Genomic DNA, 26,863 nt, shown 5'->3' on the forward strand with positions numbered 1-26,863 from the left:
GTCAAACAAATTTAATTTTAATTTATCCAAAATATTACTGTTCTAAAGGATTAGTTTTATAACTTATGGTAAAAAAATTAACTTTGTCACAAAACCAATTTTTTATGAATTACAATTTAATTAATTTGTAAAAAAGGAGTTTTTCCTAAAAATGCCATGTCATTAATAACAGTTTAGGTGGTTTCCCATGTTTTGTTGATTTAAAAACAAAATGAGTTTAATAATTGTGACGATTGTTATTGCTTTTATTGGATATTTGTTGGTAAGAAATTATGTTCGTTATTTTGAGAAATTGGATAACATCAAAAACAGAAGAGTTGTCGTAACAGGTCAGTCGAAATAAATCTATTACCTAGGAATTAATAAAAACCCTAAAATTTGTTTTCTTTTAGGATGTGACAGCGGTTTAGGAAAACTTTTGGTCGAATATCTTGACTTACAGGTAACCCAAATCTTATTTGTGTAAAATCAATATCACTAGGTTAATAATATACACTTAACAGGCAGGTTAGCGGAAAATTCTAACTTAATACTCAAAACTAACAAATATTACTTCATGATTAGGTTGAGAAGTTGCCCTTTTTACGGCATCAGTTAATCTGTTAAAAACTTTACACAATTTTGCAGGGAATTAAAGTTTACGCTGGATGTTTGTTGGAGAGTTCGGTTCAAAATTTTAACTCGAAACAAAGCAAAAATTTTAAAGCTTTTCAAGTTGATATTTCAAGTGAGGAAAGTGTTCAAAAAGCTTTCAACTTTGTTGACAAAGATCTTAATGGGGAAGGTGAAGTTTAAACAATATTGATGTAAACTTTTGTCTTTAACACTGCATGTTATAACATAGCTGTACATATTATTTAAGATTTAATCCATTGTTTTGCAGCTTTATGGGCAATAGTCAACAATGCTGGCATACTAGGAAAGTACATGCCACTTGAGTGGCACACCAAAAAGGTTTTTAAGCAAGTCTTTGATGTAAATGTGTTTGGAACGATCGATTTCACTTTTAAGTTCATCCCACTTTTAAGGAGGGGAAAGGAAGGTAAAAGTTCGTGCTAATTTACCAATGTTAACTTAAAATCTTCCAATGACAGTGGGTTAATTCTATTAATTATTTTTCAGGTCGTATCATCAACATGGCAAGTATCAATGCCAGGTTAATTGGAGATGGGAATGCCTACTGCATCTCAAAAGTTGCTGTCGAGGGCTTCTCTGATGCTTTAAGGTTGGTGGATCAATAGTGAGTATTAAGTTCATGACACTAATTTGCTTATTGTTTCAGTTTCACAATGGACCAATTTAACATCACTGCTCACACCATTGAGCCAAGTGCATTTAAAACCAATATGCTCAACACCAAACAAGCAAGAATTGACATCAATCTGCGCTGGAAAACTTTAAGTGATCATCTGAAGCTAAATTATGGCAGAGATTTTGCAACAAAATGTAAACTGTTTTTTTCTAACACTTTATTTTTTTACCTAAACTTAATCAATAAAATCAAAAGTGGTTAAATATTAAATAATTCCAGCTTGTGACTTCTTGGAGAAAGTAACAGAAGAATTTGCATCCGAAAAATGGGAGAATATTCTAGAAAGTTTCGAACATGCATTGTTCTCCAAATACCCCAAGAATCGCTACCAGGTCAACAACGATGCCAAGTATTTGTATCTTCCTCTCTCCTACCTGACAATACCATGGCAGGTATAAAGTAGGCTTGCAAGTTAATATTAAATCTAAAACTTAAAACAAGAATTTTTAAACTAAACCAAAAACTTTTTAGATAAAAGTTTTAAAGATTTTATTGAAATATTCAAAGATGGAAAGACCAACACCAGATGGGGCAATATTAAATTAATTTTTTCAAATAATTGTCTGATTCAAAATTGTTTAAATTTTGTTTTTAATTTGAAGTAAAATTCTGTTTTCTTTCTTGAATAAAAATTATTTCTAAGAGCAGCAAAAACATTTCTAAAATATGTGATGTCATAATAACGAGCCTATGACATCATATAGTTTGTTTAATGCATCGGAACATCCTTCTTTAATGAGATTCGCCAGCTTTGCCAGCAACCTTTAACAAAAAACATTTTGTCCTTGATTATACCTACCAACAAAAATGACAAAACCCCCAAAAATAAAATTTTAAAACACTTTGCACAAACCCGTTTAAAATCCTCCATATTCGTTGTTGAGACCGGCTTCCCATAAAATATAATTCTCTGGATTTTGGTCGTTTCCTCGTCGGCCTGGTTGTCCGGGAAAAATAACTGAAAACATTTAATAATTAGAATAAAATTTGATGAAAAGTTCAAAGTTAGAAAGTGTTGAGGTAACATCAACTTTTAACCAGAGTCTATACTTACAGTTAGGTTGTCCACTGCCTGGAGTTTAACAAATTTTAAGTTGATTATATTTCCTTCACTGGTTTGCTCCGGACTTAAACTAAACATAAAAGAACCCCAATAAATTATGGGGTTAAGCTTAAAGAACACCAAATAAATTATGGGTTTAATATAACCATAATAAAACACTATTAAATAATAAATTATAACCATAATAAAACACTATTAAATAATAAATTATAACCATAATAAAACACTATTAAATAATAAATTATAACCATAAAAACACCAATAAATTATTAGTAACCACAAAATAAACCATTAAACCCTCACATAATTTCCTGCAGAGCTTTCCCATCTCGTGCTGAATCAAAATCCATCATGTTCGGTTGATTGATAAAAAGTTTCAGAGTTTTGGGACCATGGCCACTAGAGGGGGCCTCGACCATCAGTGAATGAAGTTTTACTTTCTGGTTGAAGGAGACTGATAGAAGGATCTGTGACATCATAACAATGATAAATAAAATTAGAACAAATAGGTTAACAAGAAACACTTATGGCATCACCTCTGGATCACAGTCGGACTCAAGATAAAGATCTTTGTTGTCCTCGAAAACCCATTTTGCTGGATGATCGTCGCTTTCATTCAAACAATTTCGTTCAACGATAAACTGCTCCAAGTCAACCTGTATGGTGCAAGTGTTAAGGTCTAAAACTAAATCATAATATTTAGGTTCACAGAAAGAAATGTAGTTGAATTTTGTCATCATAGCTTTTATAAATGATTGTGTATAAAAAGGTGTTTAAAATTGAACCTGTAACATTTAAAGTTCATTTTAAACTTAATGACAACTGAATTTTTAAATATCGTTCAAAATTAGACCTACTATGTAAAATGCCTTGTAGTTATAAAACCTATTATTATTGTGTTTTAAGGCTAAATAATGATATTATTCTTAAAGACCTAGCTTACCATTCCTGGCACTGGGGAACTCCCCACAGTAGAAGCTTGGGTAATATTTTGAAAATGTTCCTGGATTTTGTTTTCCAGTTTATTTGGGTCGGCTCCTTTGATCGTCTCTAAAACTTTACCGTTGTGCACGAACTTAAAAGTTGGCATGGCCGATACACTGTAAGTCTGTGCAGTTTCCTAAAATGTTTACAATAATACTCACAGTAGTAAAACACAATTGTTAAATATAACACCCGTTCAAGTGTACTAAGTTTAATTCTTATTGCTGGCAAGGTTAAATATAAGGATACAAAACAAAAAGTTGTATGACTTACTTAAAATAACATCCTTAATAATAAGTATGACATCACAAAAGCAACATCTTGCGACATAATAATAGGTATCCTGTAACAAAAAAAAACAATGGAACAAAAAAAACCTGACAAATGTCGACATCAACTTTGATGAAAACAACGTCGGAATATTGCTGGGAGAGTTGTTTAAACTTTGGTGCGATGGCTTTACAAGGTCCACACCTGGAACAACCACTTAATTAATTAGAATAGTTTGTTATGTTAAGATTAATTCAAGATAGCTGGGTTAACTTGCATTAAAATAATAAGCATAGCAAACCAAACATTGTTGCACTGAATTATTTTACCTGACAGTGCGCTATTTAAGTTATGACAAAAACTAGTTATAAAAATAATACATTAGAAAATGAAGTTTAAAGAAAAGGAAAATAAATTTGCTGCTGAGTTAAAACAACTTTGTGTAGAAACACAAGATGAAAAGTGGAAGGAAAATAAACCACAAGAATCAGCAAAAATTCTTCACAAAATGGGGTTGCTTTATAAGGAGAAAAGTCCTGATAAATTGAGCTTGATAAGAAGTTGTGCACTTTTAAATTCAGCTATAGTGAGAAATCCTTCAAATGTTGCAACAATTAAGAAAGATCTGGATAATCTTTGCTCACATTTGCTTAAAATACCAAAAGCAGATCAACCTTTGGCAAATTTAAGAAATATATCCTCAAAAATTACTGAAAAGGTTAAAAAACTGAGAGAAAATACTGAAAATAAATTGTCACAGCTAGAACATATTCCTTATGGAATATCAGAAGCAAAATTAAAACAACTAGAAAGTGCTAAAATACAAACAGTTTGTGCTATACAAGATAATATAGCCAGTCAATACACTTTTATCATGCAATTTATAGCTGAAAAGTGTGAAGAAATCATGGGAAAACCTCCATGTAAATTTGCCATAGCTGGAATGGGGTCTCTTGCACAGAAAGAAATAACTCCTTACTCTGATTTTGAGCACATTATTTTGTTGGATGACAATGTAAAGAATAATGATAATATCACAGAATTTTTTAGATTGTTTTCTGTAGTTTTTCATTTTATTGTCATTAATTTAGGAGAAACTATTATTCCATGTGTTGCAATTCCATCCTTAAATGATTATTACAATAAAAGTAGAATTGACTGGTTTTTTGATGGTTTTACAAAACGAGGAATTTCTTTTGATGGAATGATGCCACATGCTTGTATTTTTCCACTAGGAAGACAAGAAGGTACCACAAACAAGCCATGGTCAACAGAACTAATTCAATCTGTCAGTGAAATGATCAAGTATCTTGACTCTGATGAGGACTTAAAGAATGGTTATCACTTAGCTGATGTGTTGAAACGAACATGTTTTGTTTATGGAGATGAAGAAATTCACAACCAATATTGTGATCTGATTAAACAAAAAGTAAAAAAAAAACATTTATAAAAAACAAATCAACTTTAATCCAGGAATTAAATAAAATCAATTTCCTATCAAGTGCTGAGGCATTACACACTGACAATCAAAAATTTAACATTAAACAAATTTTTTATAGGACTATATCGCTATTCCTAACAACTATTTGTGATTTCCACAAAGTTTTTACCACTGGATTTGAAGCAATTAATGAGTTAGAAAAACAAAAAATAATTAATTTTACAACTTCCCATCATCTTAAATATGTTTTGTCTGTTGTTTGTGAAGTTAGACTAAAACTTTATGCGAAAAACAAGGTCAAGATGATTATATTGATAAAGGAAAAACTTTTAATGGTTTAGATTTAAATCCTGCTCAGGAATTAATTCAAGCTGTTGGAGCTGCGAGTCTGGTTAGATATTTTGAAATTTTACAAAATTTAAAAGATTTATTTTTTCAAAATTTGGAAGCTATACAGATTTTAAGTTCACAAATTTTATCACAATCTGAAAAAAGCCAATTAGAAAATGAATTCTTAAACAACATTCACATTCCAGAACACCAAGCTTCAAGTTTTAAATATTGGGCAAGTTTATTTAGCTTTCGACAAGGAAAACAAATTATATTAGAATGGGAGAAAAGAAAATCTTTAAACTGGTTAAAAAATGATAGAGTTGGAATTTATATTAAACTAATTGTTGGCAATGCCTATTTTGGAAAAAAAAACATTGAAGCATCATTAAAGATACTTAAACAAATAGAACCTCATGTCCAACCTGAAGATAACAAACATATTTATTGTCTTCATTTGAAAATACATTGTCTTTATTCATTAAAAGAATATGAGCAAATAGAAACAACATTTCAACCATTTCTTCAACAATTTCCAATACCAAACCAGGATATCGGATCACAACTAAGAATACTTTATAAATGTGCTAGTTCACAAGTTAAACTTTAAAATATAGAACTTAGCCTTTCAATTTATTTAAAACATTTAAAGATTGATCAAAACTTTATTTTGGAATATCCAAATGAATATTTGCTAATATATCGAACTATGGGTGTTTGTTATAAAGAACTTGGAAAATATGAAGTAGCAATATTTAACCTTGAAAAAGCTCATACCTTATTTAACAAACTATCGGTTAAAACAACTATCGTACAATATGATATTTATGATAACTTAAAGTTATGCTACCTAACAATTGGCAAAAAAAACAAAGCTTTAAAATATGCCAAACTAGCTAATGAATTATTACAACAATTTACTGTACATGAAATACTTAATTTATAAAAACCTAATACGTGACTTAAAAAGTTAATGGTTTTCAAAAACAAATATTAAAAACAAACTTTAAACAAAAATTCAAAGTAGTGTTCATTTTGCCGTGAAAGAAACATATTCGTAGTTATTTTAAGTTGTGTGTAAAAAAAAGCTATAAAGTGATTTAAAAAACATTCAGCCAGTTTAAACGCCAACTGCCCAACGTCAGTGAAAACAACTTTAAAGCTTACCATGTGGCGTGAAAGTCGATAACAGTCAACTTGTTTCCACTTTGAGCTAACTTGGAAGAGAAGTCTTCATCGTCAGCGCATTCGTAAACGTTTGACATTTTTGCTACTTAAACTAAAATTAAACAATATTTCAATATCGTAAACCAAAACTTATTGTTTAACAACTAAATTTACAAAGTGCTTACTCACAACGCATTGCTATTACACAGCTTTTTCTGACGTCATAAAATTTTTATTAAATTTTAGTTTATCCTCGATGTGAGATTACGTATTTGCCGAAATACCAGCACCTTTGTTATTATTGACTTTTTAAAATACTTAATATTAACACAAATCTAGTTTAAAAAATATTTATTTCAAACTAAGCCCCACACCCCTGTCCGAAACACATTTATTTGTCAGTGCTCACCTACGTTAAAAATAAGAAAAAAGTAATTGTAACAAGATTAAAACATAACAGCTCAAATTTATCAGAATCTCAATAAAAGTTTTTACAAACCTATTTGTAATGTTTGATTTTTAATCATTATAGTGAATTGAAGCACACTAAAGCTAAATTCTTATATTAGATTGAATAAACGGATCTCGTTTTTTGTTTCGAATCCATAAACTGCTTAGTTTTGCTTTTTAAAATTACTCTAATTGCTCATCATATGATATACAGCAATACCATCCACAACATTTGAAATATTTGGTGTAAAATAAACATTTTGACGCACGCTACATGGAGCTAAAGATCAGCTGCTTGTGCTTAGTCTCAAGTTTGCAAAAAAGTGCTCGAAAATCACTTGAAAGCTGCGATAATTTGGCGTTCATTAGACCAAGACCGACACAACAAAAGTAGGAGAATACTATAAGCAAGTCAGGGAAATGAAGTTTTATTGGGGAAATATTTTTGGATTCTTCTCGGTTTGTTCGGCAATTCAAGCTCACCCCGGGGGCGAACTTGAACACCAGGTACGTCATTAATTAAGTATTAGTGACGTCATTATATTAACTTGTTATGCCAACCTACATGTAAACGAAGTCAGTTTTGCAAAAATTTAATATTCATGAAAACTTTTTTCTCTGCCAAAGATTAGAATCTTGAATAAATATTTATTTTAAAAATATTCGCTTCAGTGAATTCAAGATTAAAGTGAAAATATTTTTTAATTTTTGTTTCCTTTTCATGTGAAAGTCAAAAATAAATCAGTTCCCAAATTAGAAGCCGTAAATATGTCAACAACTTCCCTTATTGTCACGTGATTAAATCTTTAATTCGGGTTTAATTGCAGACGGTTTAGGAAGTCAAAAGGTCACGTGACTGCCTAGTTTAACAATTTTAAACCTTGGTCATAATGACGTAATTATCACCATAGTAACGCTAAATGACGTAATAACTTCGCAGGAAGCGACGATCGTGAAGTTGAAGAACAACATTCACTCGATGGAAAGTTTGCTCTCCCGCCAAGAACGCCGCCTAGTGGTGGGATTCGAGTATTTGAAGAAAAAAATTGTTTCCATGAACAAGATGGCGAATCAAGCGGAAAAAGATTTCCATAAAAACCATAGAAGCGGTAAATAATCGAGGCAATAATGACGTCACAATATCTTTGGTATTGATGGCTATTACGTGACAATCAATTGCAAGCAATAAGATGTCGCACAATTGTTTAAAAATGACGTTTAATAACTATAATGACGTCACAACGTCACCTTAAAAGTAAAAGCGATCAAAAAGGCATTATCTTGGCATAAACAGCATTGTAAACGTTATTATTAAATTAAGTTCAACTTAGACTCGCGAATAACTCAGCTTTGGGAAACTTTTAACGCTCCGTTGGGTCGGGGTTGGATTACAAAATTGGGGTTGAGAATAAAACGATTAGATCGAAAACAACTTTGATTAACTCAAGTATTGCAAGTATTTCTACCCATAACAACTTATTTGTTACAGATATTAATTGTACTGTGCCTTCATCGCCACCTAATGGTCACATCCTGGGCGTTCACTTCGACACCAACGGCGCCCTTCTTCCCCTCACACAAGAAATTTATTTTGTTTGTGACGAAGGCTTCCATTTAAGTGGGTCAGAGGTCAGGTCATGTCAGGAGAACGGAACTTGGTCTGGAGAAATGACGTCATGTGAAGGTAAGAGTGACGTAGTAGAAGTGATTGATGTAACATATAAGTTTCCATTTAGATATTACTCCGCGACTAAAAGCTTGCGCAAAATTAAATTGCTTGAACGAGGGAGTTTGCAGCAAAGACGAGAACTCTAACGCCATCTACCGGTGCCAATGTCCACACGGATTTTACGGAAAAAGATGCCAGAAAGGTAAACAACAATAAAGTGTTAGGTAGGAACTTTTTATTAGCAAAAATTTTTTAATTGTAGAACGTTCAAGAGTAAAAGGCCAAGTTAAACAAACTAAGTGCACGAACCGAGGTGAAAATATCAATTGTTCTTGTGACAATGGATACAAAAAAGGATTAAACAATGCCCTTTGTTTTGGTAATTATTTTATTCACTCATTACTTAATATGACGTCACAAATATAACAAAGGATTTTCTTTAGATATCGACGAATGCGCCGACAACAATCATCCACAAACTGACGTCATACCCGATGACGTAGGCAAGTATTATGACGTATTTAGTTACAGCTTTATATTCTAACATTTAATGTTTAATAAAAACAGGTTTTACGAAGCGAAACACAGTGTCACGTCACAACCAATTGTGTCGTCATCAATGCATGAACACACCAGGGTCGTACAAGTGCATCTGTCCACAAGGATATATTGTTGACGTCACAAACCAAAGAGAATGCGTCGACGTCGACGAATGTTCTTTGGGTGAGTCCAGTGTTTCCATTAAATAATCGCCAGTGTTTCCATTAACTTAAATACCATTGTTTGTAATAAAGAGACGCACAGTTGCAACGAGGAACAACAATGTTTCAACACTGGAGGGAGCTTTCAATGCGTCACGGTCACGTGCCCGAAAAATTACAAAAAAATTTCGACTTTGTGAGTTTTCGGTTAATTTTAAATATTGCAAGGTCTGGGATAAATATTTGGTTTCGACCCAAAGTTAAAAAGTTGATTCTCTATTTTAATAACATATTTTAAGCATCTGCCAACGTCGAAAATGCGCAAAGATCGACAAGAAATGTCGTCGGGAACCGGTAACTTACACGTTCAGTTACATCGATCTTCCATCGAGTATCGCTTACCCCGCCGACATATTTCAACTACAAGCGGACCAGGGGTGAGTGTGACGTAATCTTTTGATACGTCACAAAGCTATATCGCAATACACCATTACACATTTAATATTTATTCACTTAATGCCCACAAGGAAATTATGACGTCATTACTAAAACATACACTAACAATACTATTTAATGACGTCATACTTATTAACTGTTTAGATCAGCTGTAAACGTAAACAAATTCGCGATTGGAATCGGAAACGAACCCAAGATCTTTATAGCAAAAAAACAGGACAAGTTACACGGGACTCTTATTATGACGCAACCATTACAAAACGTGACGTCATGGCAGGTTGACTTCGAAGTTCGAGAGGTGACGTTGGGTAAACGAAGGTCCCTGATTGGTCGATATGTTCACAGAATTTTGATATTTTTGTCCCCGTTCGATTTTTAATTTTTAATTGAAGGTACCACGTGATCACGTGACCACGTGACCATGGTTATGCTCAGTCAAGAAAACTTCAGGAATAAATGTTTTTGTAAATTTTCATCACTTTGTTGTTTATTGCATTTGAAGGGCTTGAGAATAAAACCAAACTTTATTGAAAGTTAAATCATTTTTAATAACTCTGAAATTCTGCCCTGAGAGTTTTTTATTTTGGGGAGAAATTTTGATTTTAAATCCTTGACATCGCCTTCACCTTTAGCTAACAAATACTTGGATGACCTCTTGTAACCTTGAAATGTTTTGCTTCCAACTTTCAAGGTCATAAGTTGAAGGACTTTTGTCCACTCAAGTTGAAAGTCAAGATTTAATATTTTAGAGTTTCCCAAATGAACTACTACGTCATCAGTGCTGACGTATTCTCCTTTTAACCCAAATGAGCCTATTTTGTTAATGTTGTTGTGTCCGAGTTTTTCTCTTAATATTCCGTTGATGTAAACGTCCTCCAGAAAGAATTCGTTCCTGTTCGTAATTTCACTCATCCGGTAGATGTCGCGCATGAGCTCATACGTCATCACTACCAGTCCTCCGTGGCAGAAAGTGGGATAAAAATCAAGATCGTAAACTTGCTTGGAAACCAAATATTTGCTACTTTTGTTTCTGTTGATGATAAAATTTGTTTTAATTAAGGATTAATTTGTTTATTTAATTAAATTTACCTGTGAGGTTGAGCGTGGTCGTTATAACGAAAACCACAATTTACACTTTGGTTTTGCACCAAAAAATCCCGATTTGTGATGTAATAATCAAACAGGGCTGGTAGCTTGATGAGACAGTCGTCATCGGTCGTGGCATAGAACACTACATGTGACAACCCTTCCTCGGTCGCCCACTGATACCCGGACAAAACCTTGGAGGGAAGAGCTTTGTAATGATCCGATGTGTTCGGCTGCAAGATGTCGCCAAACTTCAAACTTTCGTGTAGTATCTGGGTTTCCAAGTTTGGGTTCTCACATCTTCCGATCAGGAATATTACAACAATTCTGTTAAAACAACAAATCTTTAAAATATAATTACTAACCAATAAATAAATAAAAACCAACCTATGCCCGTTGATTGAACGAATCATTCCCCAAGTTCTTCTCACATTTTCCCTTCTTTTATATCCCCCACAACTGGATTTAACAAAGAAAAGAAGAAATATTTCGCCCTTCTCTGATGACGTCATATCGCTGGATGGTCTACCTCAAAACATAAAATTATTTAAACTTAACTTCATAAGATTTTCACATTGTCAATAATTTTACCTGATAATAAAATTTTCGGTTTCTTTGGTTGGTTTTCTGTTAACTGAAAAACTTTTCGGTAAAACCACAAATTTTGTTTGATTTGTGACGTAGGATCTGTTTGTGACGTCTTGATAGAAGCTAAAAAAAACTTAAAATTAGTTTCTTGTGTTAAATCTTTATAAATTTCCACTGTAAAAGGTGCTTACCTTTTATAAGTAGTTTGTGTGTTAGTAGAGGCTATGGTAATTCCTTCAAAGTTAACTGAATTACCTTGATAAAGATAAATATTTATTCTGATCATTAAATATATCATCAAAAGAACTCCGTAACTTATTCTCCTCAACTTTGCCATTCTGTCTTTCTATTAATTTAAACTAAAAACAATTGTATAAGTTTAGTTTTAGTTTAATTTAATGACAAATAAAATTTTCTTTGTTTTTTATTTGTTATAGCCTTTGGGGATTGCATTGTTCAAAGGTGCAGTGATCGCTCTTAGAAGTATGACGTCACAATAGAAACAATTAACATCTCGAATTAAATTTGAAGACAAAGAGTTGTTTTAAGGTTGAATAATAAGAACACGATAAAATTATACGAACAACCAAAAAATAAGTTTCTATTAAGTTGGACTTTTATAGGTAAGTTTTATTTTCTTAATCAAATTGCTTATTTATGTTTTACTTTTAATTATGATGAATATTTTTGTAGTCATATTAACAACACTCGAGGATAAATAAAATAAATAGCGACACCGCGTGGTTAACATCGTCATGGCAACAACAGCTTAAAAATTTTAATGGAAATAACAAAAAGATTTTGAATCGCTTGAGTTGATTAATAGCTTAATGTAAGCTAAAACCAGCGATAATACGTGTAACTCATTCCAATAGTTGATGTAATATATATTAGTCCTGTTTAGTGTCATTTAAACCTTTAATTAATCTTTAAAGAAAATCAGGCCTTTAATTAATAAATTAGAAATCTTAAAAAATGTTGGCCACGCAAAGAACACGGCGAACAAGGGAGCATACAGGCCCCACGCCACATTCAGTTTCAATTGTAAGTTGGCTGTGAGTTTTATAATTTATCTGGTAAAGTATTACAACATAAAAATCATGGATCAGCAACTTAATTCCTATAATCGAAAGGTTTCGTAATTTGTGTTTTGTTGTATAAATGGTTTGGTTATGACAAATTCATAAATGTTTATTTTTTCAGCGAGCAAAAATGCCGTCAGCAAAGTTGCCGGAACATCTTGTTCTTGAGCGAAGAAGACAGGAGGATCTCAGAGAAGAAGCGATTCACATTACTAAATATAACAAAACATTTGACCTGAAAGTTAGTGCATTTGTGATGCTTTCTTAATATGACGATAAGAATTTTGATTTTAAGTTGAACAACAATATGATAATTTTAACAAGTAGGTAACAGAATTTGTTTTTAACAGAATGATTGGGAAAGAACCACTGACAAAATGATCCAAAAGAACACAGTTAATCGGAAAGTTAACGCTTTGATGGAACAACGTAATTTGGAACTCGATGAAAGGAGGCAAAAGTAAGTTCTTAAAACATTTTTTTATACAAATCTCACGTTGATCCACAATTAAGTTTACAATGTTTAATAAACCACATAGCTATAAGTTTTTTTTGGTTAATTAACATTTAGTTTGTCTTCTAATGAACAATGTTTTGTATTGCTAAAGTTCACCGAACAGACCCAAGGTTAAGGCCACCCTTTAATCCTGTTTCACTTTATTTGAACTCTATTTCTGTGCAGACTCCGTGAGGTTTTGGCAGCTGAGGATGAAAAATACTTGGCTGAGATGGAGGCTAAACATGAAACCATAGAAGAGAGGCAAGCTAAGATGCTTACTAGAGCGAAACAACTCAAGGAAAAAAGGGAAAGTGAGAGACTAGTGGTGGTGCAAGAGAAGCTGGACCAACAATGGAGGTAAGTTGATCAGATAAAAAAGTTAGAATACCAAAATAAAGTTATTTTAATTTTTAAGAAACCAGTGCGAGGAGTTAAGATCTGTGTTGTCACGACGACACCAAGATGAAGTTTGTGTCGATCGGATGCAGCAACTTGTAATCAAGGCTGACATCGAGCGGACAAGACAGGAAGAGGAGAGAATGTACGCCACCTTGTGGGAGAAGGATCGACTTGCCAAAGCTGCGAGGGAGGAGGCCGAAGCTCAACAACAAATTGAACGAAACAGGTTTGTTGTTAATTGCTGAAGATTTAATTAAAGGATTTTCCTCCAGTCATTGAGAATTTCAGTGAAAGTGGTTTACCTACATCTTTGTTTCAGTTAGTTATTAAAAAAAGATTCATTTACAATTTATACCAACAATTGCCGCCCCCAAATTAAATACAATTACAAAATAATTGTAACTTGAAACCAACAGAGCCATGGTCGACACTCTTCGCACCCAGAAAGCTTCACTGGAGGCCAAGAAGGAGGAAGAGAAAAGGTTGATTTCTGAGGAGGCTATGCTCCTCCAGGAGGAAAGAGAATTAAGGAAGTTGGAGGAGGACCGAGCCATGCAACAGAAGAAGATGCAACAACAGCATCACAAGTAGGTTGTTAGGCGCCAATGACCAAAACACAAAGTTGTTGCAATCTTTAAGCTTTAAGTTTTTAAATAAATAAAATTTTTATCCTTTAAATTCTAAATATTTTTTAGAGCCTCTCTTGAAAAATCGATGAAGATTAAGATGCGACGAGCAGCTCAGGAGCAACAAGAGGAACTTGCTCTTGACATGAAGATCTTGGAGCAACTTCTTGAGGAATCCAGAAACGAGGCCCAGGAAGTCATCCAAAGGAAAGTCCAGAGGAAAGATGAAGAGAGAAAGTACAGAGAATATTTGCAAGCTCAGGTTGGTTGTGCATGATAAATTTACAACATTATAATGTTCACCATACTGTCATACTTTATGACATTAAACTGTCCACAATATCAATATTGGAGCTGACTTTAATCCTTCTTAAAACTCCCGCAGATGCTGGAAGAAGCTCGTCGGGAGAAGGAGCTAGATCGATTAGTTGATGCGGATGTTGCTAAGATGTGGGCCAAGAGGATCCAACAATGGAGGTTGGAGAAGGAAGCAAGGAACCGGCTCATGCAAGATGTCATGGAAACAAGGAGAAGACAATTAAAAGAGAAACGTAAGTATAACGTCACTGTAGTTGTTTATTTTACGCATTAATTACAATTATGACGTTACAGTTGAATCGTTGGCACGTGACCGTGAGATCTTGAGGCGCGATAGAGCGGAGGTTGCAAGATCGATCGAGGAGCACAACAAACTGGAGGAGGAGCGGATTGCCAGGTTTGATGTTTGAGGATAAAACCTTAAGTTGTGGTGTTGGGGTAGTTCCCCATTGTTTAAACTTTGACGTAACAATATAGAACAAAGATGATCAACAAGAACTTCGAGGCCGACTTATTGGCGCAGATGAAGCACCAACAAGATGAGAGGTCAGCTCTGAAGGTCGAGCAACAACGAGAATATGAACGAGGTTTGACCACTGAGGTTCAATATCAACAAAAACTTAAGAAGGTAATTTGAAGATGTTTAAACAAAAGGTGTTTTATTACGTCATAGTCGGTCGTTGGTTTACATTTTTGTTTCCAGGTTCTGACGTCAGCATCTGCCCACCAACAAACTCATCCAATGCGACGACAACAGCTTGAAATAGTGGGCTCACAAGTGAAGTAACCATGGAAACAATCTTATTTATGTCTTAGTTCGTTTTAATAAAATATGTAAATACAAAACTTTTTATTGCACGCAGTAAATATGGCAAGCATTATGACGTCAAACATACATGCGATTATGACGTTAAATGACCTTTATATGACGTTACGTGACGTCACACATACTTTCTTACGTCACGAAGTTATTACTCTAGGCTTACTAGAAGGAAGCGATTTTTGGTTAATTATGACGTCAGAATGAACTTTATCGTTCGTAGTTCGACGTAACTTTGGGTGCTTTCTCCGTTGTGACGTAACAATAGCGGTAGTCACGTGGGATGGAGGCGGCGTGGTCAAAGAAGAATCGATCGTCGAAAAATCGGAGAAATCTTCGTAAACGAATGACGCGTTTTCAGCTGCTGACGTCATTCCGTTTTGCGACTTTTTCGCACTCGATTGTCGTTTTTTTGGTTTAGTGACGTCATCAACGTCACAAGCTTCTGACCTTTGAACCCGAGTTTTTTGGGAAACATTTATTTCTTTCGAATCTGAAATAAAAAAAACGAAATTAAATTTGTTTTCGATAAATAAATTAAAAAGTTCTTACTTTTATTCGCTGAAAGTTGTTGGAATTTAATTTGAAGATTTGTCCTCCACGATTTCCCGGTACTTTCCCTCGTGGTAATTCCCCCGTCTTGAAAGTTGTTCGTTTTGTCCGAGGTGCTGGTTTCGTAAATCCTCGTTCGATTTAAATTTGGTTTTGAAACAAATAATTCCCTGAAATAACAAATAATATTTAAGTCATTCGAGAACCGATGCAATCACTTTTTATTACGTCATAATCTAACCTTAAATGTTTCTTAAAATTTTGCGTAAAAGCTCCGTACAAAAGGGGATCCACCAAACACGTGCTCAGGGACAACCACGTGACCACAAACTCCACCCATTTGAGTTGGTTTGTTTTGATGAGAACACCGTGCGAGAAAGCCGAGAAGAGCGCAAAACAGAAAAACGGGGCCCATGACGTAATAAACAAACTAACAACAAGAACAATTGTGTTTGTTGCTCGATTGTCTGCATTGCTTGTTTTCGGTTGCGGGGATTTTAAAGAATTTTTCTTTGATTCAACGATTTCTGTCGAGTTCAGTCGCACCCCATTGTTTATTCGTGACGTCAGTGCGCTCACGTGTGACGTCAGCTGATTGATACTTTTCCCGCGCGATATGGTTGAGCGATTATGCTTCTGAGCTTGCACTTTGGTTACCTAAAAAAATAAAAATTAATTAAAAATAAATTTAATTAAAATAAACAAATTACTTACCTGATAAATAAGTCGATAAGAACACGTGATCGTTATGAGAGTGATGACGTAAACGGATGTGACGTAGAAGACGGTGTACACGAGAGCCGACCCCCCTAGCAACCAACTTAGGCCACACATTTGGTTGCCAGGCGAGTATCTGTAACAAACAAGTGATTATGACGTCATTTTGATACATAAGATTGGGTTCATTGAAACACTAATGACGTCACTAGGTCATATTTGTGACGTTACCTGTATCGACCGATCCCGGACAATGGTGGAACGCAAAGAACAATGGCCGACCACCACGTAAAAACAATGAGCAAACGCGCCGAACTTCGATGCATTCTCTTGCTGAATGGACGACTGATGACGTGGTATCTGTCCAGCGCGATCCCAGCCACGGATAAGATGGAGACGGTTCGAAACCTGGGTTAAAATGTTTGTTAACATAAACTCAAACTCTCACAAACGTCAACAACTTACACAAAAGTATAAAACCCATATATCTGGCAGAACACCCCCCCTAGTTGCCACCCTCCAGAAATCGTGGCAGAGATGGAGAACGGGAGGGAGAAGAGGCAGGTGAGTAATTGAGTTGTGCACAAAGATGCCACCCACAAATTCGTGACCGTTTGAAGCGACCTTTTCTTATAAATCAACCACAAGATTGCGCTGTTAAAAATGACCCCCAATATCAGGAGAACTAGAAACAAAATATGACATCATTATATGTGACGTCACTTCGTATCTGATGACGTATCGGAAAACTTACCGAAACAAAGCAAAGTTTGGATAACGACTGAAGTTGTGTTTCCTTCAAACGTTTGATTCATTTTGCAACAAAATTTACATTTTAAGAAACTTCATCGAAGTTCTAACTAATTCTGTTTAAATTCAAATATTAAAACTTATTTGTTGTTACCTAATAATTGCTATTGTTATATCAATAATAACCTGATTGTTTATTCTGACTGTTGGACCATTATTCTGCTAATAATTTCTCTAATACTACAAACTGTCGTACAACAATGTTCATTTAAAATCCATTGTGATGAGACAAGAGCCCTTGTTACAAGTACTCAACAAACTCTTACTCAATACTGTGACAAATTTTTTTTTTCGCAAATAAAATTAATTTAACTCATTATGACGTCAGAATAAACTTTTGTGTATTCGGATATAACAACTACGCGACAATTTCTATTTCTACGTCACAATAAGTCTTGTTTAAAATTAACTTAAAAGTTTAACTTTCAATTTTGACTAAAAATCTTTTCACCATGAACCGATGTGATTATAAGAAACTAAACTCCGAAGTTCAAGAAATTCGAGATTTTTAATCCAATAAAAAAATCTTTAACTTTCAATTATTCGGCAACATTAGTTCATTACTACCCGCGATTTCGTAACAATCAGAATCGAGCAAGCGTTACTAATGCAGCAATCAAAATCAATAAAGCGTAACCTGGGTTAAATTAGGGGGTTGGCAATAATTATTATGACGTCATAATATTGAAATAAGTACCGCGCGCGATCTAAGCTCGACTTCGCTTCAGCTTCCCCTCACAAACTAATTCTAAAACTTTAAATTCTTGAATTTTAAGAATAAAAAACTTTTTTCGGATTAACTAAATAGTTGCTTAAACTAATTGAATATTGGATGTGAATTCTCTTTGTTTCATAAACAAACAACTGCTTTATGACGTCAGAGCTTGAACAAACACGGATCTTTAAAGTTATGGTAGCGATTACCGAATTATCTTCGACCTAAAAAAACTTTTAAAAATTTGTCGACAAAAAGTTTTTGTTAAAAAGGTTTTTTATTAAAGGTGGAAAATAACTCGTGGATACCTCAATGTCGCCCTCTTGTGGCAGCTTTATATTTTTAAAATTAAAAAATTGTAAAAAAAACATTAAATAAAGGTAACAAGTTTACTATTATTAAAACAATTATGACGTCATGTATAGGATGACGTCACCGACCCTTTTGGCAACAACTGTTCTTAAAGCCACCTACTACTGTTCCCATGACAACTAGAACCGCTCCGGCGAGACTGACGTAGTTAGGAACGAGGTGTAGCAAAGTGACGTCAGCCACGTAAGCGATGACGACCTGTATCATGAATAGCATGGTTACCGTGGAAACGCGTTCGTATTTGACGGCGAATATTGACGTCATTCTCTCACATCCCATGAATAAAGTGCACAACACAAGAACACCGCAGTCGTTGAGACATGGAATATAAAAACTTCCTCGTTTTACGAACATCCCGATTCCTACGAAGATGAAACCCAACAAGTTCGTGCTTAAACTTAATTGAGTGAACGAGGATCTCTCTTTCAATATTCGAGCGATTGTAAATCGAATTGAAACGGCCAAAGATGCGCCCAAAGCAAATATTATTCCCAATGTTCGAGTCCCGCTAGATGGTGTACTAGAGTCAAAGTTTCCAAATATAAACTCGGGTTGAGCTACCAGGACAGCGCCACCTATTGTCACAATTGCTGAAACAATTTCCAACTTTTCACATTTTTCTGAATCAAACAAAAATCAAGAAATTAAAAAATGAGAAAAAATTCATCAAAAACTCAAATAAATAAAATTTCACCTTTTAGAAATATTCTTCCAAACACCAGACTTGGGACGACATACGTATTACTTAAAGCTGATACGTCACCCAAGTTTGAATTATCCAGAGAAGCATAAACTAACATGGTTTCCAAAACTGACGCTAAACCGTAAAACAACACCAATAAAATAGTTTTTTTCTGATTTAAAACTGGTCCTTTTTTCTGGTAAGTTTCAGTTGTTAAGAGCGGCAACGTGAAGATGTAAGTGAGCGAATACTTGGTAAGCATAAGTTGAAATGAAGTCACTCCACTTGCAAGTTTGTAGCAGATTGGAGCCAAACTACAAAACAGCCCTGAAGTTAAAGCTAATATTTTACCTAACAACCTTCCACTATTCGCAAACATGATTATAATAATGTAAACAAAAATTCTTCAAAATTTTAAGCAGTTTCCGGTAGTTATATAATAAAGTAACAACAAACATATTTCGACAAATTTATGTTTGGTGTTTGGCTCAGAATTAAAAGCAAAACAATAAAAATTAACTTACAGTTTTAACAGAGAAAAAATGTTATATAATTAGAGGCAAAAAAATTTATTAATTGTAGACAAAATATTAAAATATTGATTCGCAAATATTTGCTTAAATATTTTTGTTTGGACAAAAAATAAAAAAATGTTAATTATGAAAACTATTTTAATTATTTTCGACGTCATAATCAAATTCCGCGGCTGAATCTTTGAAATATTCAAGAGGCGAAATAATATAACTCGAACACTTCATCGCTTTCTTTAACACTTCTCTCCTTTTTAAACTTCTTTGGATAATTCTCTCGGATTAAGGTTTATAAAAAGAGCGAAATTTTGATAAAATTAATTTTGGACTTTAAGAAAAATATCAAAAAAAATGAAATTCACGAAAGTTTTAGTTTTTATGCTCGTTCTTAACTTGCTCTGTTTGGGAATTGAGGGGAAAAAGAATAAAGGAAAGAAATGTCGGAAGAACAAAAATGCTCCAGGATGTGCAAAGAAGAAGACCCGCGGAAGAATACAAGAAGATGAATTTGATGTTAACTCGCCGACCACTACGTCACACTTAAACTCATCGAAACCGCTTCATTGTAATTGTTCTTACATCAAATGCACGGTGCGACGACGTCATCTGAATTGCGCGGGAAATATCGTGATGGGGGTTTGTGGGTGCTGCCCCACCTGCGCCAAACAATTGGGGGAGAAATGTGGGGGCGAGATGTCGTACAAAGGGGTCTGTGACGTAAACATGACGTGTAGGGTCGAGGGGTCAAACAACAGAAGGTCGACGGTGAACGTTCAAGCTTTTCGGCCAAATAATTCGACGGAGGAGGACACAGTTTGTGTGGGTGAGTTAAAAGTGTTTACCATTAAAGTGTTTACCATGTTTGCGTGAAAATGTTAAAGTGTTTACCATTGAAGTGTTTACCATATTTGCGTTAGTGAGTAAAAGCGTTTACCATATATGCGTAAATAAGTTAAAGTGTTTACCATGAAGGAGTTTACCATTAAAGTGTTTACCATATTTGCGTGAGTGAATTAAAGTGTTTACCGTTAAAGTGTTTACCGTTAAAGTGTTATGTTAATTTAATTTAAATCGCCGAAAATTTTAAGTAAGAAAAATCTTGAAATATTTGAAACAATATTTGTTTGGAGATCGTTAAAATTTAACAACTTTTATCAAAATATTAAAAAGTGATCACGATTGTCCCTTATCGTGACGTAACAAAGAGGGTGAGGTGGGTGGGGCGATCTCACCCACTCTTTATTTAAGTGACCGGGAACGCTCTATCCTACGTAATAATACCTTGTCACAATGACTTGGTGGTGAAATATTTAAAAGTTTACACGTTCTTAAAACAATGGACGCGATATTTTTAACTGATAATGACGTCACAATGCTTGATCTATACCGCGCGGGTTTAAAAATGTTTGTTCACCGATAATATCTCTCATTAATTTTAAATTAATCACCAAAATTATCTTAACCATCACCCGAGCTTCCGTTTGCTCTTGTGATGTCATATTATGCGCGTGACGTCATATGTTTGTTTCGAAACTCTTAAATTAAATTCGACGTGCAGACGATGACGTCATGTAATGATGACGTATTGCTGGTTTAAGTGGATGTCGGAAGTTTAAAAATCTTCGCTGAAACAACATCGACAATTTCCCACCGAACTTAAGACAACATACAATTCGGTTTCTATGACGTAGAAATACGCAACAATTCAAATTCGTGTAAAACGCAAAATGGCGAAACTTTTGTCCCAGGAGTTAATGATGTTTAATATTGACCCCGCCCAACTGTCAATCAAACTAAAACTCTTGACATTGGTCATAACCTGTGACGTAACAATCGGCTTTGTTTTGGGCGTGGTTTGTCATAAAAGGTTGTGAAAAATTATAAACTTGCAAAAAATGGGGTCAAAAACTTGGGAAAAAAAATGACGTAGAAGTTACCCACGTTTAACTCAGTTACCCACGTTTAACCCAGTTACCTACGAAGCTAACCCCCAACGCTTAACCCAGTTACCCCAACGCTTAACCCAGTTACCTACGAAGCTACCCCTAGTAACCCACGTTTAACCCAGTTACCCCAACGCTTAACGCAGTTACCCACGAAGCTACCCCTAGTAACCCACGTTTAACCCAGTTACCCCAACGCCTAACCCAGTTACCCACGAGACTAAACCCGGTTACCCACGCTAACTTGTTTTAACTTTTTAGCCACGACAGCGCCTGTGATTCCGGAAATTCCCGCAACCGAAACTTGCCAACCCGAGTGCTCACCTGAGTTTTGCTCCCAGAAGAAAAACAAAAACGCGTTCTGTTCGGCAAGGTGAGTCACTTCACTTGAGACGTAATAAATGTCTGTTTGTGACACTATATAAACATTTTTATTCGGAGTTTTGTTTTTCAAAACTAATTCCAAAATAGAATTTAATTTTTAATATAAATATTGAGATCAAATAAATTTCCAATTTGAGTCAATAATCTTTAATTAGAAGCAAGTTTACCAAGATATTAATAAATTTTAATCTTATTAACCCTTGAACGTAATTAAACATGACAACATCAGGTCAAACAAACTTAAATATTTACAAAATAATTTAAAAAATATTTTTATTCCATGACCCGGTTTCATTGAAACTCAGACCAAATGTAACAACTTATTTAGAATCATTTGTTACGCATTCTAAACGTCAATACGAGGGCTTTTGACGTCAATATTAATAAACGCCGTTAACATTAAAAAATTAACCCCAAAAACAAAAAAGCGGAATCTAGCGAAAATAAATAAAGTTTAGGTAGTTTCAAGGTATTTGTTTAAAGTCAATAAAAGTAGTTTCAGGCACGCGATTTAAGTTGACTTTTGATGGGGGTCTCAGGAATAACAAAACGTTTTTAAAACAAGAGGTCGCTCAATTCTGTCCAAACTTATTTTGATTCAAGACAAAATGTAAACTTATTACTAAAAAGGCCGGGTGGTAAATAGGATGACAAGTTCGACGAATTATTTTTACAGTTTCTCGCGATTAGTTAATTAATGTTCATCAGTAATAGGTGCCAAATATTTTGAATGTTTGTTATTTTAATTTAACCAAAAATGATTCATTGTGGCATCGGTAAATATTGGAGTATTTAGCCTACAAAAGAGGCCAACTTTGCCGCTGATGTAATCTCCACTTACGATGTTTGTTTTATTTTATTTGCACATTAAAGTTGGGACTGATTAAATTTCTCTTTTGTCTTAACCATCGAGAACACTTGTTTGGTTTTGGCGGTGTTTTAAGAGCATAAATGTCGCTTAAATAAACCATAAATAACTGGGTGATAAACAATTTATGGCATCCATGTTATGACTACTTCAAAGTTATTTAATGAGATATTAAAAGGTCAAACAACCTCGCTAAGAAAACAACAAAAATAAATTTTAAAATACAAAACAATCTTAAACCCCAAAACAATAAAAGTTATAATTCACCCAATATTATTCAAAAAACAAAATAATTTCATTGATTTTATGTCAAATTTAATAACTCTTAACAATTTTTGACAACAAAATTATTTACAGAAACACAGCGATGGAAGTTCAAGGCTATCAGGGAAGTTGCCAACATACAAACTGTAAAGCCTGCTTCTACCAAGCCAGACCTCCTTGTAAGAAATGTAAATCCAACGACTTTGACTGCATCGAATCGTTCGCTAACTGCGCGCGGAAGAAAACTATCTGCAAGAAGGATACCACTTGCAAGAAGAAAAAGGTAAGCTCTTGTACACCAGCTAGCGGTAGTGTATTCGCCAGATAAATTGTTTGAATAAAGTGACAATGAGATAATTCAAATTTTATTTTTTTAGCCAAAGAAACAAAAAGGAGAATTTAAATGCTGGGTCCCACAATGCAAATGAACACCACGTGACCATCTTTACACTGTGACGAACGTTACATCTCTTGTGACGTCATGGAAGAGGTTAAAATTGACCTCGAATTTGCAAAAAATTCATTTTCGACGATTTGCAAACAAGACCGGATCGACTATGCAATGCTGTCGCCCGTCGTATATATAAGCTTCATTGTGACGTAATTGCTGTAGTGACGTAGTTATTTGTAGAATTATTAACAAACGACTTCGCTGAAGGTACATCCTTCCAATAAAATAAAATTATTTTAAAATGCGTAAATTTATTTAAGAAAAAATAAACAAACAAAGATGTTAACGCCGATTATTGACGTCACAAGAAAAAGTTCTAGAAAGATCTCAAGTTACCCGATCAAAAGAAGTAGAATAGTTGAAGTAGCCTGTGCACACATCGCTAAGATAACAAAGATATTAACAGCTACACAAGGTGTTAGGTTACCTCAGTTTGCATGACGGACTCGTTTTATTTGAAGACAGATGGCCAGACTTGCAAACTAATTGGTTACAAAAATCAAGAAACCTTTGAACGCCATTTATTTTACACGAATTTTATTTTTAAAAAATCTTTAAAAAATGTAACCTGCTCAATATCTAAATTTAGCCCCGAACACAATAATCATTGCGATCAAAATAACACATTTATTCACCACACCCACAGAGGCTTAGAGGCAAGGGTAATAATACGGTAGCAACAATATCGCGGATCGAAAATTATTTTATATTAGGGCGGGGCGGAGTAATATGTGTTTTTATCTTATTTTGTCGAATTCTTTAATTTGGGGCTCAAGTTGTTTTCAATGCAGACCTCGGCATATTTGGAATGAGAATAAAATAGTTTTTCGTGATTTTTTTCGCCATTCTACAACAAAATGTTTTGCAACGAACGAGCGCTTGGCAGGTGGAACATTTGCGCCCACTTGCGGTCGAACAATTTCAAATAAAAAATTCAAAATTATGACAAAAACTGAAACCCGGTTCCAAGTTGAGACGAAATCAAAAAAGGGTAAAATTTGATGGTTTTACTTTTGATTTATTTTAACCATCTATTAAACCAGATTTGGACCACATCAAAACACCAATCTTTTAACCAGACCACCTACAAAATAAAAACAAAATTTTAACCCATCACCAACAAAAACCAAATTTGTAAAACAACCAACTTACCCATATCACTATCTGGTTCAAGTTTCCGTTTGATTCCCAGTTTCAAGTTTTTGCTTTCCTTTAATTTAGCGCAAGTTGAAGGAAGAGGGAGATTTGATGCATGAGTTGGATGAGGAGGATTGGTGAAGTAGGAAAGTTGGAGAGCCTGGTTGAAAAAGGTTTTATAGTTTAATTTGGCACAAAATTTTATGAGAAAATTATAATGTTGTAAACTATACCCTCTTATATGGTACAAAAACCACTAAGCATACCACCAGCACCAGACCAACAAGAAAAAAGGTTCAACTGGGAAATAGGAGTAAAAAGAGTTACCTAAAGTAGTTATAGACACAATAAAGAGACAATTTTGTTCACCTGTCCAGCTTTGAGCCTCCTGGTTGGATTGTATCGAAGCAATCCTGAAATCAATTCCAGTAAATCATCACAAGCTGCACTGAAGCATTGGTTTAGGGGAATACCCGGGAAAGTTTTGAAGTTGATGTAATCAGGAAGTGATGTCATACCCTGGGTAAATATTAGGTTACTTACATATTAAAAAATAACATTCAAAACCCAAAAGTTACTTACCGGCCACTCAGCCTCGGATGGAGTACCCAAAGTTTCAAATATTTTGCTCAATTGATCGAGATCTGAGTCCCCCGGTAAGAAAGGAACCCTTAATAACAACTCGGCCAGTATGCACCCCACTGCCCATATATCAACCCCAACCCCGTACAACCTTGATCCATACAACAACTCGGGGCATCGGTACCATCTAGTGGTAATAAAAATTAAATTGCACAAAATATCAAATAGTTGAACTTCTAAGTGCAATAACAGTTGAAGAAGCCGCAAACCCCAAGTCAAACTGGGTGTGATTTTGTTATTTTTATGTTTTTCAACACACAAAGGTTAACTTGTCATTAATAGTAAAGCAAGGACCATCGAACAATAACTTATCTCAAGTCAAAGTATAAACAAACCTTGTAACAACCTGATGGGTATATTCCCTGCTTGGACTTCCAAAACATTTAGCAAGCCCAAAATCCCCTATCTTGAGAACACCACTTTTATCCAGTAACAAATTATTTGGTTTTAAATCCTAAACAAATTAAAAAAACTTATTTATTGGTTTTCAATAAATTGATATGACTTAAAATACTTTTTAAAAACCCTTTCTATATTATGCATAGTACATTATTGACCAAAATTTCTGATATAAATAAACTTTCAACTTACCCTGTGCAGTATCCACAATGAGTGAAGATAATCCAACCCTTGCAGAGTCATAATAAGATAAGATTTAATGTGAGCTTGGGTTAAAACAATGTTGTTGTCCTTGATTATTACCTCAAGGTCGGTTTCCATGAAATCAAACACCAAACTTATGTTCGACTTTTGACCAAAAACATCAAGAAGCTAAATTCACAAAAATTATTATTTGCCACCTTTCCAATAATAAACAAATACTTAATTTGTAGATGAACAAGTTTAAGAAAAAACGGTATTTTTGCACTTTTACTAACAACTAAAAGTTACTAACAACTTAAAATATGCCAGCAATAGACGGTTGTCGACAGGATCACGTGTGTGCAAGCGTAAAAAATGGGGTCCCTGCGCATGCATGCATACCAAAACTATTGGTCTATGCTCGCACGCATGATTTATGTTTGTGTATTTGGTTGAGTTTTTTAGACACCAGGCGTGCAAAGCACTAATTTCAGCGAGCATTTTTTAATACAAAAAAATCTTGTGCATGCACACGGCCTTACTTTCCACAGTGAGCAATGGATACCACACTTTTAACTTTATTTAAACAACGCTACAAACAAACTGTCCCTTAAGACTGAATTAATGATATCTTACCCCGATGATATTTTCGTGTTTAAGTTCCTGCAGAAGTTTAATTTCCCTCAACGCAGTTCGATTAATTCCATCTTTTGCTTCAGCTCGATTCCCAAGTTTAATTTTCTTCACAGCAACAATGTCATCGTTGTTCTTCTTGTCTTTTGCTTTGTAAACGGTCGCAAATTGTCCTTCGCCTAAGAATTCAATCTTTTCATACCTAGAACTTTTACTCGACATTTTCACATTTCTAAAAACAATCGAAATAACTTAAAATAATCAATCAAACATTAAAAAATCTTAGCATAAAAACACACGTGCAACTTGGAGATTGTAAC

At 34.3% G+C, this 26,863-nt stretch overlaps 8 protein-coding genes across 8 annotated transcripts; 4 read left to right on the plus strand and 4 right to left on the minus strand.

Annotated features, from left to right (window-relative positions):
* The first annotated feature begins 211 nt into the window (after positions 1-211).
* On the plus strand, positions 212-1,955 carry LOC145752592 (retinol dehydrogenase 7-like). The gene is made up of 8 exons (XM_082568899.1): positions 212-329; positions 393-442; positions 628-784; positions 884-1,042; positions 1,123-1,225; positions 1,283-1,446; positions 1,532-1,704; positions 1,784-1,955. Exons 1-8 carry the CDS (start codon positions 212-214, stop codon positions 1,856-1,858), a joined length of 999 nt encoding a protein of 332 aa, XP_082425025.1. The 3' UTR covers positions 1,859-1,955.
* Positions 1,572-6,747, minus strand: LOC145752593 (thioredoxin-like protein 1). The gene is made up of 8 exons (XM_082568900.1): positions 6,568-6,747; positions 3,737-3,833; positions 3,319-3,495; positions 2,912-3,031; positions 2,679-2,842; positions 2,367-2,445; positions 2,166-2,270; positions 1,572-2,074 (listed from the first exon to the last, which is right to left on the minus strand). The coding sequence occupies exons 1-8, from the start codon at positions 6,663-6,665 to the stop codon at positions 2,045-2,047; spliced, it is 870 nt and encodes a 289-aa protein (XP_082425026.1). The 5' UTR covers positions 6,666-6,747; the 3' UTR covers positions 1,572-2,044.
* A 652-nt stretch (positions 6,748-7,399) lies between these two features.
* LOC145753083 (fibulin-7-like) lies at positions 7,400-10,342 on the plus strand. The gene is made up of 10 exons (XM_082569473.1): positions 7,400-7,524; positions 7,958-8,126; positions 8,507-8,701; positions 8,754-8,888; positions 8,949-9,065; positions 9,130-9,189; positions 9,254-9,409; positions 9,481-9,583; positions 9,687-9,824; positions 9,988-10,342. Exons 1-10 carry the CDS (start codon positions 7,438-7,440, stop codon positions 10,220-10,222), a joined length of 1,395 nt encoding a protein of 464 aa, XP_082425599.1. The 5' UTR covers positions 7,400-7,437; the 3' UTR covers positions 10,223-10,342.
* A 1,980-nt stretch (positions 10,343-12,322) lies between these two features.
* On the plus strand, positions 12,323-17,061 carry LOC145751896 (cilia- and flagella-associated protein 53-like). The gene is made up of 11 exons (XM_082568026.1): positions 12,323-12,561; positions 12,721-12,840; positions 12,950-13,059; positions 13,282-13,455; positions 13,514-13,723; positions 13,914-14,084; positions 14,193-14,385; positions 14,509-14,674; positions 14,736-14,838; positions 14,919-15,069; positions 15,145-17,061. Exons 1-11 carry the CDS (start codon positions 12,493-12,495, stop codon positions 15,226-15,228), a joined length of 1,551 nt encoding a protein of 516 aa, XP_082424152.1. The 5' UTR covers positions 12,323-12,492; the 3' UTR covers positions 15,229-17,061.
* LOC145752426 (5-hydroxytryptamine receptor 1E-like) lies at positions 15,120-17,345 on the minus strand. Its single transcript, XM_082568712.1, has 7 exons — positions 17,285-17,345; positions 16,996-17,215; positions 16,762-16,938; positions 16,528-16,666; positions 16,055-16,470; positions 15,814-15,983; positions 15,120-15,754 (listed from the first exon to the last, which is right to left on the minus strand). The coding sequence occupies exons 1-7, from the start codon at positions 17,343-17,345 to the stop codon at positions 15,402-15,404; spliced, it is 1,536 nt and encodes a 511-aa protein (XP_082424838.1). The 3' UTR covers positions 15,120-15,401.
* A 1,142-nt stretch (positions 17,346-18,487) lies between these two features.
* LOC145752428 (solute carrier family 35 member G1-like) lies at positions 18,488-19,488 on the minus strand. Its single transcript, XM_082568714.1, has 2 exons — positions 19,122-19,488; positions 18,488-19,047 (listed from the first exon to the last, which is right to left on the minus strand). Exons 1-2 carry the CDS (start codon positions 19,486-19,488, stop codon positions 18,488-18,490), a joined length of 927 nt encoding a protein of 308 aa, XP_082424840.1.
* A 529-nt stretch (positions 19,489-20,017) lies between these two features.
* LOC145752429 (uncharacterized) lies at positions 20,018-23,599 on the plus strand. Its single transcript, XM_082568716.1, has 4 exons — positions 20,018-20,462; positions 21,844-21,955; positions 23,192-23,381; positions 23,476-23,599. Exons 1-4 carry the CDS (start codon positions 20,018-20,020, stop codon positions 23,524-23,526), a joined length of 798 nt encoding a protein of 265 aa, XP_082424842.1. The 3' UTR covers positions 23,527-23,599.
* Positions 23,600-23,869: 270 nt separating this feature from the next.
* Positions 23,870-26,789, minus strand: LOC145753176 (cyclin-dependent kinase 7-like). The gene is made up of 7 exons (XM_082569577.1): positions 26,547-26,789; positions 25,920-26,099; positions 25,664-25,782; positions 25,269-25,455; positions 25,056-25,205; positions 24,702-24,846; positions 23,870-24,633 (listed from the first exon to the last, which is right to left on the minus strand). Exons 1-7 carry the CDS (start codon positions 26,763-26,765, stop codon positions 24,605-24,607), a joined length of 1,029 nt encoding a protein of 342 aa, XP_082425703.1. The 5' UTR covers positions 26,766-26,789; the 3' UTR covers positions 23,870-24,604.
* Positions 26,790-26,863: the final 74 nt, after the last annotated feature.

Source organism: Corella eumyota, chromosome 5, assembly GCF_963082875.1.
Source record: "Corella eumyota chromosome 5, kaCorEumy4.1, whole genome shotgun sequence".
NCBI lineage: Eukaryota > Metazoa > Chordata > Ascidiacea > Phlebobranchia > Corellidae > Corella > Corella eumyota.

What these genes read in the sequence shown, in the direction of transcription:
- LOC145752592 (XM_082568899.1), top strand. Translation starts at nt 212, where the DNA reads ATGAGTTTAATAATTGTGACGATTGTTATTGCTTTTATTGGATATTTG. An exon ending in CAGAAGAGTTGTCGTAACAG is followed by an intron (nt 330 to 392) that starts GTCAGTCGAAAT and finishes GTTTTCTTTTAG; the next exon opens with GATGTGACAGCGGTTTAGGA. An exon ending in TCGAATATCTTGACTTACAG is followed by an intron (nt 443 to 627) that starts GTAACCCAAATC and finishes ACAATTTTGCAG; the next exon opens with GGAATTAAAGTTTACGCTGG.
- LOC145752593 (XM_082568900.1), bottom strand. Translation starts at nt 6,665, where the DNA reads ATGTCAAACGTTTACGAATGCGCTGACGATGAAGACTTCTCTTCCAAG. An exon ending in AGGCAGTGGACAACCTAACT is followed by an intron (nt 2,271 to 2,366) that starts GTAAGTATAGAC and finishes AAATGTTTTCAG; the next exon opens with TTATTTTTCCCGGACAACCA. An exon ending in ATATGGAGGATTTTAAACGG is followed by an intron (nt 2,075 to 2,165) that starts GTTTGTGCAAAG and finishes TTTTTGTTAAAG; the next exon opens with GTTGCTGGCAAAGCTGGCGA.
- LOC145753083 (XM_082569473.1), top strand. Translation starts at nt 7,438, where the DNA reads ATGAAGTTTTATTGGGGAAATATTTTTGGATTCTTCTCGGTTTGTTCG. An exon ending in CGGAAAAAGATGCCAGAAAG is followed by an intron (nt 8,889 to 8,948) that starts GTAAACAACAAT and finishes TTTTAATTGTAG; the next exon opens with AACGTTCAAGAGTAAAAGGC. An exon ending in TACAAAAAAATTTCGACTTT is followed by an intron (nt 9,584 to 9,686) that starts GTGAGTTTTCGG and finishes ACATATTTTAAG; the next exon opens with CATCTGCCAACGTCGAAAAT.
- LOC145751896 (XM_082568026.1), top strand. Translation starts at nt 12,493, where the DNA reads ATGTTGGCCACGCAAAGAACACGGCGAACAAGGGAGCATACAGGCCCC. An exon ending in ACAAAACATTTGACCTGAAA is followed by an intron (nt 12,841 to 12,949) that starts GTTAGTGCATTT and finishes TGTTTTTAACAG; the next exon opens with AATGATTGGGAAAGAACCAC. An exon ending in ATGCAACAACAGCATCACAA is followed by an intron (nt 14,085 to 14,192) that starts GTAGGTTGTTAG and finishes AATATTTTTTAG; the next exon opens with AGCCTCTCTTGAAAAATCGA.
- LOC145752426 (XM_082568712.1), bottom strand. Translation starts at nt 17,345, where the DNA reads ATGAATCAAACGTTTGAAGGAAACACAACTTCAGTCGTTATCCAAACT. An exon ending in TATGGGTTTTATACTTTTGT is followed by an intron (nt 16,939 to 16,995) that starts GTAAGTTGTTGA and finishes ATTTTAACCCAG; the next exon opens with GTTTCGAACCGTCTCCATCT. An exon ending in TCCGGGATCGGTCGATACAG is followed by an intron (nt 16,667 to 16,761) that starts GTAACGTCACAA and finishes TGTTTGTTACAG; the next exon opens with ATACTCGCCTGGCAACCAAA.
- LOC145752428 (XM_082568714.1), bottom strand. Translation starts at nt 19,488, where the DNA reads ATGTTTGCGAATAGTGGAAGGTTGTTAGGTAAAATATTAGCTTTAACT. An exon ending in TGGAAGAATATTTCTAAAAG is followed by an intron (nt 19,048 to 19,121) that starts GTGAAATTTTAT and finishes TGTTTGATTCAG; the next exon opens with AAAAATGTGAAAAGTTGGAA.
- LOC145752429 (XM_082568716.1), top strand. Translation starts at nt 20,018, where the DNA reads ATGCTCGTTCTTAACTTGCTCTGTTTGGGAATTGAGGGGAAAAAGAAT. An exon ending in GGAGGACACAGTTTGTGTGG is followed by an intron (nt 20,463 to 21,843) that starts GTGAGTTAAAAG and finishes TTAACTTTTTAG; the next exon opens with CCACGACAGCGCCTGTGATT. An exon ending in CCACTTGCAAGAAGAAAAAG is followed by an intron (nt 23,382 to 23,475) that starts GTAAGCTCTTGT and finishes TTATTTTTTTAG; the next exon opens with CCAAAGAAACAAAAAGGAGA.
- LOC145753176 (XM_082569577.1), bottom strand. Translation starts at nt 26,765, where the DNA reads ATGTCGAGTAAAAGTTCTAGGTATGAAAAGATTGAATTCTTAGGCGAA. An exon ending in ACCCATCAGGTTGTTACAAG is followed by an intron (nt 25,456 to 25,663) that starts GTTTGTTTATAC and finishes TATTACCACTAG; the next exon opens with ATGGTACCGATGCCCCGAGT. An exon ending in GGAGGCTCAAAGCTGGACAG is followed by an intron (nt 24,847 to 25,055) that starts GTGAACAAAATT and finishes TTTTTCAACCAG; the next exon opens with GCTCTCCAACTTTCCTACTT.